The sequence below is a fragment of the Eurypyga helias genome, unplaced genomic scaffold, assembly GCF_000690775.1.
Source record: "Eurypyga helias isolate BGI_N326 unplaced genomic scaffold, ASM69077v1 scaffold3281, whole genome shotgun sequence".
In the NCBI taxonomy this organism is placed as follows: domain Eukaryota; kingdom Metazoa; phylum Chordata; class Aves; order Eurypygiformes; family Eurypygidae; genus Eurypyga; species Eurypyga helias.
This window is the reverse complement of record NW_010232608.1, coordinates 40,401-49,350: the sequence shown is the minus strand read 5'-3', so window position 1 is coordinate 49,350 and position 8,950 is coordinate 40,401. Positions and strand designations below refer to the sequence as shown.

Below are 8,950 nucleotides of genomic sequence, written 5' to 3'. Positions count from 1 at the left end.
AGGTCTAGAGCCAGCAAAAGCAAGGTCTTAATAACAAATGTGTCAAGCGGTTTTAACTATGTCACATCCAGTTCCATTGTCCATTTCCCCATAAACTCCTGGATTGAATGTGTGTGTATACACACAGAGATCCACTCTCTATCCGCACACATAACGGAGGAAGGCTACTGGCCAGATTATTTCGTTCTAAACTCAGGTTTGTCGCAGCCCGCGTGCGTGGCACGCCACGTGAGTGCAACCAACCGTTTTTAGAACAGCTCCTAAGGGGTAAGTTGTAAGAAGTCAGTATCATACATGTGGAATTTCTGAAACACCTGAAACAGAATCGTTTCAGAAACAGAAGACTAGCTTTTGCACCTCGAGTGCTGCAGTCTCCCAGCTCCCAGCCATGTTCTCACACCCGGCGTTCCCCGTCCCTCAGCACCCCTGATGCTGAACACAGAGGCAGAAGCTGACTCCACACCCAGCTGAACCTGTATGGGTGCTGCCCAGCACTCTGTGACCAGTGAAGAGACACGGACAGCCCCTCTCGATTCTGAAGTCAGAGACAACGCCACCAGATGGCACTACCACTACATCGATTCTAGTCTAAAAGCAAGCTCAGTAGTTCAGAGAGTGGCAATGGTCTTCTGTGTGTACTGTTTAAATGGTGCACACATTTCATTTTGTGGTTTTAAGCTTTGCTTTGCCTTTCTTTTTTTTTTTTGGTCAACCTAACGTGAACAGCACAAAAATCCAGTTGCCTATTCAGGATGATTTTGTTTTAAGGGAAATGAATAATGTCATCGATAATAGAGCCAGTACTGCACATTTCATTCATGAACCAGTTGGACACAAAACACCCGACCTCAGGCTGGATTATGGCAAACTATAATCCAGCGTTTGCCATATGTTTTGCCATATGACTGACATGTTGTGTTACTTGCCAGTTTCAGCCACGCTTGCCATGAAGCATTAGCGTTGAGCCTCTGTCCCAAACTGCACCATATAAGCAGCGAAGAGGGTAAAAAGAGATGGAGAAGAACGAGAATGAAAACAAAAAGATACACAGAAAAAGCAACAGTAGAGTTAATATGGCAGATTGAGAACAGTACAATAAATATTAGATGTAACTTGGTATTTTAAGGGGCAGGATATTTGTAATACAATCTACATTGATTTAATCTGGTAGCTTTTAGTTTAGAAGGGATTAAACATATTTGTAAACCAACAAAACCCAAGTTATTTTCCTTATCTTTTGCATATACAGCCTTAGTAGAAAACTGATATGTGTGTGCTTTTTGTTAAAGCAATAACGGTCGTAATTGGGTGTTTTCATAAAACAACACGAACGGATTTTTTTCAGAGAACTATTGGACCTGACAGTACGGGAAGGGCAGTTTCTACAGTACCTGTGAATGGCTGCAAAAAGATCCTCAGTAGTCCTTGGTCTCGCCGGCGTTGCCACTCCGTCCATCTCTTCCCCATAACTATGGCTCGGCAGGAACGCACTATTTGCTGTATCCGATTCAAATACCTCCGCTGCGCAGAGAGAACGAACAATACTGTCAGTCCACTGCGGGAACCCAACAGGCATGTAATCCTGAAGTCAGCCCTCGCCGCCGTGGGAGAGCGGAGATTGAGTGCGTGCACCGTTGTCGTTGCTGTGATTGCAGAATGCCGCCTGCTTAGGAAACTGCAGCGCATGGAACGCCGGTGCCTGCTCACGCACACAGGCAGAGAACACCACCGAAGGAAAAACGGTACGGGTTCCAATAAAATGCAAAATCAAAATTAGCAAAGCTAACCACGTTTTCACAGCACGTTTTAATCCTAGAACAGTTAAATAAAGCATCATTCTCTTTCCATGTCTGCAATAATAAGGAGTCAGGAAGGAATTACAAGAAATCTCATGAGCTATTAATCTGATCCCTGCAACTTTCTGCAGGCTTTTAGTTTTAACTATTGCCAAGAGGTTCTTTGCTCTACAGAAGCCCAACTGAATGCTAGGATCGCTATTCTCACACACCACCCCCCCCCCCCCCCCCAGCTTCTTTCAAATAGCTATTGCTGCATCTGAAGAGGAGGAGAGACACTCACCACTTTCGTTTTCTTGAGAGAGGTGCCCGTCAGCGTTACTGCCACTGTCTTGGCTGCTGCCTGAACTGCTTCCTTCATCAAAAGCAGACTGCTCCTCCTGCCTGGGCTCTTCTTGAACTGGTGATGCAGCAGGCTGTACCACAAAGGCACTCGTTCCCACTGTCTCAGAGAAGGTGAATCCAGCAGCTCCTCCCTCAGGAACCAGGCTGCCAGAGTCCATCTCGCTACAACTGAGTCCATCTGTAAGAGGGTTTCTCGCCTCCTTGCAGCGTGCAGGCACGACGTCTCCCTTAGCTGGGCTCGATGCGCTTCTGACAGCATCACTCACTTCAGCTCTTTTCTCCACCGTAAGCTCTAACTGTGGAGGTGGTACGACGAGGAACAGTTTGGGTTTCTTTGAAATAGGAGGTGGCTTCTTGCTCGGCAATATGCCCCGAGCCTTGTCGGGAGATGCGGGCGAGCCCTGAAGTGACACGCCAGAATGGAGGTCTGCACTCTGCACTGGAGACTCCGGCGTGCCTTCAGCAGCCGTCCCCGGCGAATCGGCGTCGAAGGACTTGCTTAGACCTACGGCACCCGCAGGCTTGTGATTGCTGTCGAGAGCTGGTGTGCTGTCGGAGAGAATGAGAGGAGACCCCAGTGTCTGAACCGAGGTTCTAAACGAAGCGCCTTGAGTCTTCATTTCCTCTTCGCCTAAGCTGCTACCGAGCCTCAGCGAGAGAGATGGCTTTAGGGAGCACAGCGACGACGGATTCACGGTGCCCTTTTCCTGAGCAGGGTTTTCAGAAGCTGGTTCGGGTGATGGCTCACCTTCTGTCGCTTTTTTCACAGACCTCAGCTGCACCATTTGCAACGCTTTGGTAGTTACTAAGGGCATCGCAGGTCTCGCATCTTGCTTGTTGAGCAGCTGTTTTGCTGGGCTGTAGCAAGAATCTTCCTGGTGACGTTTCTTGAAAGAATACTGCGGGTGTATTGTTGCACCTTTTGTTAGTTTGGGATCCAGAGGTGGTGCTGGCAGCGGGACAGCTAAGGGGAAAGTAGGAGGAGGAGGAACAGGGGAAGAGAACGAGCTGATGGAGGCTTCTTGCGGAAACCACGGGACAGTCTGAGCAAAGGAAGAACTCACATCGGCTTCTGGCGGAGGAGGGGGGAATGTGGGAGAGGCTGGCAATGGCGACAGATCCATGACTTCTGCTGGAGGAGAAGGAGGAGGAGGGGGAGGAGAAAGTTCAGGGCAACGTGGAGGTGTTGGAAGAGGAGGTGGTGGAGGAGGTGCACCCGAATCCAAAGGAGAGCTCAGGGTGGGGTCCAATTTCTTCACACTCACACTCCCTTCAGTAGATGTATTTGAAGAAAGAGAAGTGGAGGATGAAGACATGGAGACCGAAGACAGCAGAGAGGATTTCCTTTCAGGCACTTTAGGCTTCAGCTTGGATTTCCCATTTCCTGATGACGCAGATTTTAAAAACACAGGCACCGGAGTAAGCGCCGTGGGCGTATTGGACTGGCTGGAGTACCCACTTGACGGTGACGTGACTCGGTGGGATTTCTCTGGAGAAGTGCTCTTTGGTTTGGCCAGTCCACTGGGCACTTGTGGCACAGAAGCCCTTGAGCCATCACTGAAGTGGCTGATGCTGTAATCGCTGAGCGCGGACGACGTGCTGGCGGAATGGGTCACCAGGGATTTCACCTGGTCGTCCACCACGGCAGCATAGTCGCTGTAGTAACCCCACTGGTCGGCACACTCCGACTTGATGCTACTGGTCTCGCTCTGAGAGGGAGTGACTGTGCAGATGGAGTACAGGTTTGGAGCAGTGGTGGACAACATGCTGCTGCTTGCGCTGACTGAGCTTTGGCTGCGGGAGCGCAACACCCAGGGATCCTCATAATCACTGCAGGGGCTCTGGCAAGGGGAGCTGCCATTTTTGCACTTGAGATTCAACTGCAGGGAATGCTGGAGGGTGGCAATGAGGGTTTCATCAAGTTCCTGTCCATTGGACTGGGCTTTTTTCTTGGGCATCCTTTTGAGTGAGTCTGTTCTGGATGGTGGCAAAGGTGGCTTCTTTGCCTTTTTTAGAGAGATGCTTCTTGCAAGGGTTTTGTCACCTTGGCCTGTCTGTTCATTCTCGTGTTTCTTCTCCTTTCCTTCGAAGACATTTATCACGCTGTCTCTGGGGTTCCCAAAACCATTAGTACTATTGCATGGCACATCTGACTTCAGTCCAGAGTCCACAGGCATGGAACTGTAGTAACTGTCGTGGTCCACCGAGTACAGAGAAGTAGAATCGTCCTTGGCCGAAGTCCTCTCCAGGCTGCTGCTGCTCAGGTTGCTGCCAGGAGTGGCACAGCCCGGCGTGGTACAAACCCCCTTGTGTGAAGGAGCCTCACTGTTCTCTTCAGCCTTATACAGCCAATGCTCTGTGCTGTCCCCTGCCGCCTGTGCTCGCTCCCCTGAATAGCTAGATTCACTCCTACCATCGCTGTCCTGGGAAGCGTTTGGTAAAGCAAGACTGTTCCTACAGCTGTAGCTCATGGTCTGAGAGCCAGCCTCTGTGTTTCCAGGGGCGCTGAGAGAGACAGCAGAGTCACCAAGAGAAAGCATCATCACACTATTAGAGGGGATGGTATCTGAAGTCTGAGAGTGACGTGTGGAGCTGCTCTCGCTCCAGTTACCGCTTGATGAATGGTGATCCTCTTTCCCACTTACTGCACTGCTGGCAACAGGATTGTCTCTTGGCTTTGGGTAGGCAGTGGAGCTGGTAATTTTACCATCTGATGGTCCCGCGCTCTGAGCAGTGTGAATAACGATAACTTCTGAGGAGGATGACAGCGTTGCGTTGGGTATGATGCTCGTCGAGTAGGTGGCATGAGGAGAGACCACGCACACTGGGCTTGTGGACTTTTCGCTATCATAGCTTCTCACCTCCTGAGACTTGGGCCTCGACAGGGTCCCCGTCGTGGGGTTACTCCTCAGATGCACACCACTATCGTCCACTTGCAATTTACTTATCTGGTGGGGTAAAGTGCCAGCGATGTCGTCTGTCTGCCTAGAGATGCCCTGTGTCTGCTCTAGGGACTGCAGAGACACTCTCGCACCAGCCCGAGGTAAGCTGTGAAAGCCTGTGTCGCTGTTTTGGCGAGAAGCAAATATAACCGCAGCAGAATCACTCATCACCGACATGTTTCCAGAGGAGCTGGAGAACTGAGACATCTGGGCTGCGATGCCTTGTCCTTTCTGCGCTCGTATTCTTCTCATCGAAGGGGGCACAACTTTAACTTCCTCCGTCTGGCAGCTGGTGTCCCTGGTTTCAGAGCGCTGCACAGCACAGCGATAGCTGTCTAGCCTCCCTAGCGTGGAACAGTGATCTGGGACATACATGGAATGCCCTCGGAAATCACTTTGGCCAGTACCAACTGCTGGAGTCAAAAGAAAATAATTATTCCTTGAAGCACAAATTCACATTTATCTTCCTACTCATTTAAAATAAAAAAAAAAACCAAACAGCAAACTGCTTGATCCCCACGCTCCTGAAGGTTATCCCTTCTGAAAAAGAATATGCAACAATAGATTCTGCACAGGCGGCGTGTGTTTTCTCCATTTCTCTTTCCTTTTTCTTTATTACAGGGAACCTGCTGCTTACAGAATCGTCTGGATTTCTTTTTTTTACACATAAAATCCTCCATTTATGACACAGTAATAATTTCCATAGTAATCAGTTATGTCAGAAACCAAGTAGCGCTGTGTGACTTCCAGTAGGCAAAGCAGCAGGAACAGACAAAAGCCTGAGAAACGTGAAGTGTCCTTCCACGCTAATTCCTCACGCAATAAAGAAAAGGGGAAGGAAATCTGGAGATTAATGTGAATAATTAGTTCTGCCTTTTAAATGCATTACGCTTCCAAAAAAAAAAATTAATTCAGGAGACACGGATAGCTCTCCAAGTCTTGCAGTTCACCTCAAAGGAGGCTAACACACTGAACCAGGCACTGTTTTACTGCAAAGAGTACATACGCTCTAACCGCTTTCATACAAAGACATTACCCAACACTGCAAAGAAAACCATGGAGTAACAGCTCTCTGTATAACTACTTTCTATTCATCATAAAAGGAAAAACTCCAAGAAGTGGGGAAGATAAACAGCTAGTACTGATGGTCGTCTCATCCTCAGCACTGTCAGGAAATAAAACGTAACTGTACTTTGTTTTAATGAAGTACTAATCATATATTGGCATTTTAATAAACCCAGCTTTGAGGACAATGGAAAAAACCAGTTTTAGTTCAAAACAGGATTATCACTGGGTCAGTAGAAAGGGCTCTAGGGTTCTTTTAAATTCACGTTTTTATCGGTAGCTGCCTTTTAAAGACACAAGCCAGAGCACTGCTTTAAAACTGGCCTGTGTGAGGCTGCTGCTCTTCAGTTCAGTTGCATTGCTGTATAAGCAGCAGACACAAGAGGCAGGCGGGCTGCTGGAGATGCTCCTAAGGATGCTGCGTGAGTCACTGCCAGGAAAACTGGTTATTTCAAGTCTCCGCCTTAAAGCTAGCCTCGGGAGCAATGCAGTAGCACGCCTGACAGGACTGTTCCCCTTTCATATTTACCATATGGAACTGGATCATGAGGATAGGTATTCTTATCATGCAGCTTTAAACACCACTTAAAGGACATTTAATTATCCTTATTCTTGGCAGGCAAAAGAGGCATTTAGGCTAAGGAAAAGAGGGCTCTGAAAAGGCTACAGTGAAAGCAGCACACACAAAAAGATTGTTTACTTCGCTTCCCCAGGCACAAAAGTAGTCTTTAGGTGCTTCAAGCCTATTTAGTTTGCTTTGTCTAGATTCCCTTGCTCTCATGAAAAGGTAGCCTCTTTCAGCTTCTGCTGGAGGTCTGCAGGAAAGCTAGATTCACGGATGCTGGCAAACATCTCAGACAATCTAATGTGAGATTCTGTCAGAACAGATGGACTACTGCAGCCAACCAAGCGAGGTATTTGCATATTCTGTATACAGTTATTAAGAACTGTACACTAAGAAAAATAATTTGATTTTGCTTTCCATGTATATTTTTTTTTCTACAGAATCAGGTTAAGGAGAGAAAAGCATCAAAGTTGACATTATGAATGTTTCTGGATCGTGGCATCACTGATAATAACTGTTAGCCAATTAAAAATAGCCAGCAATAAATATCTGTGTGCAAAGTTATATAAATAACCAAAGAGATGGGGTATTCTTGTTCTTTCTATCACTATAAAATGTACACACACGCGAGACAGAGGATGGGGCTCGTGGAGAATGAAGCTGTCAGCACTACAGCAAGTAGTGTGTGACTAACACTGCCACATACTGACCTGCGGCTGAGAGCACCTCGCTTCCACATGCAGTAGTTTGTATTTACACAGGAAGCTAAATGGACTCTGCAAGCAGCATAACACACACAGACAGTTTATGCTTCTTTAAATGTTATTGCTACAGAAGGTAGATGGCAAAGCAGGACAACACTGCACTTGCTAACCTCCCTTTCCTCCTTCCAAACCCAGGAGTGTCGGAATGCATCACTGGGACACAGTTTACTGCAAAAGCACAGCAATGCTTTGAAGCGTCTGAAATACAAAATTAAACCACAGCTCCGTATCTAAGCTACTAAATGAAAGAGGCCAAGGACCCTTTTTAGTCAAGCCAAGCTGAGCTCTTTTCCAGAAAGGATGGCTGTACCAAAATGCCTGGGGATGCAGCTCCTGCCTGGCTGGCCCAGGCCAGAGCAGTGCCGGAGGAGCACGCTAAGAAGAGGGCCGCGTGGATAACTGCAAGGTGCTGTTCAGCATCATGGAATACTAGAACAGACGTAACTCAGGGTCCAGTCTAATATGCTCAGGGAAACCACATAAACGGGCTCAACAGCAGTGAACTTTTACGACCTCGATACTGCAGGGAAGCCTGTCAGGGCAGGTCTTTGCGAGGCCTTCTGGAGTCAGAATGGTTCAGAGCCCAAACCCATAGCGGGTTCACAAGAGGACCCAGTCTCAGAAGTACAGGGCTACATCCTTCAATCATTATACGGGATATGGTCAGGGAGGGATCTTTTCACGGCTGTTGCTATTACAAGACGACAACTTTGAGGTTTTAAGTATTTTTTTTTGTATAAATGCAGCATATTCTGGAATTACTTCAGCTTCGGTTTTGGCTTTACAGGTATGCATGATCTCATGCAAACCTGCGAGGATCTACCTGCCCTTCATAATACAGCAATTACTCTTTTTACACTTCCATTTCCTGAAGGGGCACAACAGAAATCTGCAGGGACATTGGTTCAAAAAAACCAACCAAAGGAAGATTTAAGACTCAGGTATTCTCTTAAGATGTTGAGAGTTTTAAGATTTTGGTGGGATTCATAGGAGGGCAGATAGTGAGGAGTATTTTGTTTGCAATTTACAAAGGCACCATAAAACCCTCACTCTCTGCCAGATAACACCGAAAAGTAAGGGTTTTCAAAAATCCTTAAAATCAAACCTCCTTCGTTGGTACTGCAGCTAGAATATGAACACCAGTTCTAAGGCTTAGCTCTAACCTTTAATTGACTATTACAATGAAAATGCCGTGTCTCTCAGAAACCCTCTGCTTAAATAAATAGCAGTCAGAAGTTACAAGATTTCTGCAACACCAAAATTCTGCAACTGAATCAGGGTTTTTAAAGAATACCGTCCGTAAGTCCACCTAGTTGCAGGGGTGATGTCTGAGCAGACAGCAGCAAAAAATTCTGCAGAACTGGACATTAGGTTACAGACGCTGAACGCTATGAAGTCAGAAGTGGCCGCAATCTGATGGTAAGGTAAATGTGTCTGAAAGCAATTAACAATCATCCTGTCTGCATTTTGTCT

General features: G+C 47.2%; 1 protein-coding gene across 1 annotated transcript in view; it reads right to left on the bottom strand.

The window, feature by feature from the left end:
- Positions 1-8,950, bottom strand: part of NHSL1 (NHS-like 1) — a gene marked incomplete at its 5' end in the record, with an annotated part of 49,524 nt that overhangs the window by 2,808 nt on the left and 37,766 nt on the right. The window contains 2 exon segments of the mRNA XM_010161433.1: positions 1,392-1,521; positions 2,080-5,496. Coding sequence (XP_010159735.1) covers positions 1,392-1,521; positions 2,080-5,496 — 3,547 coding nt within the window.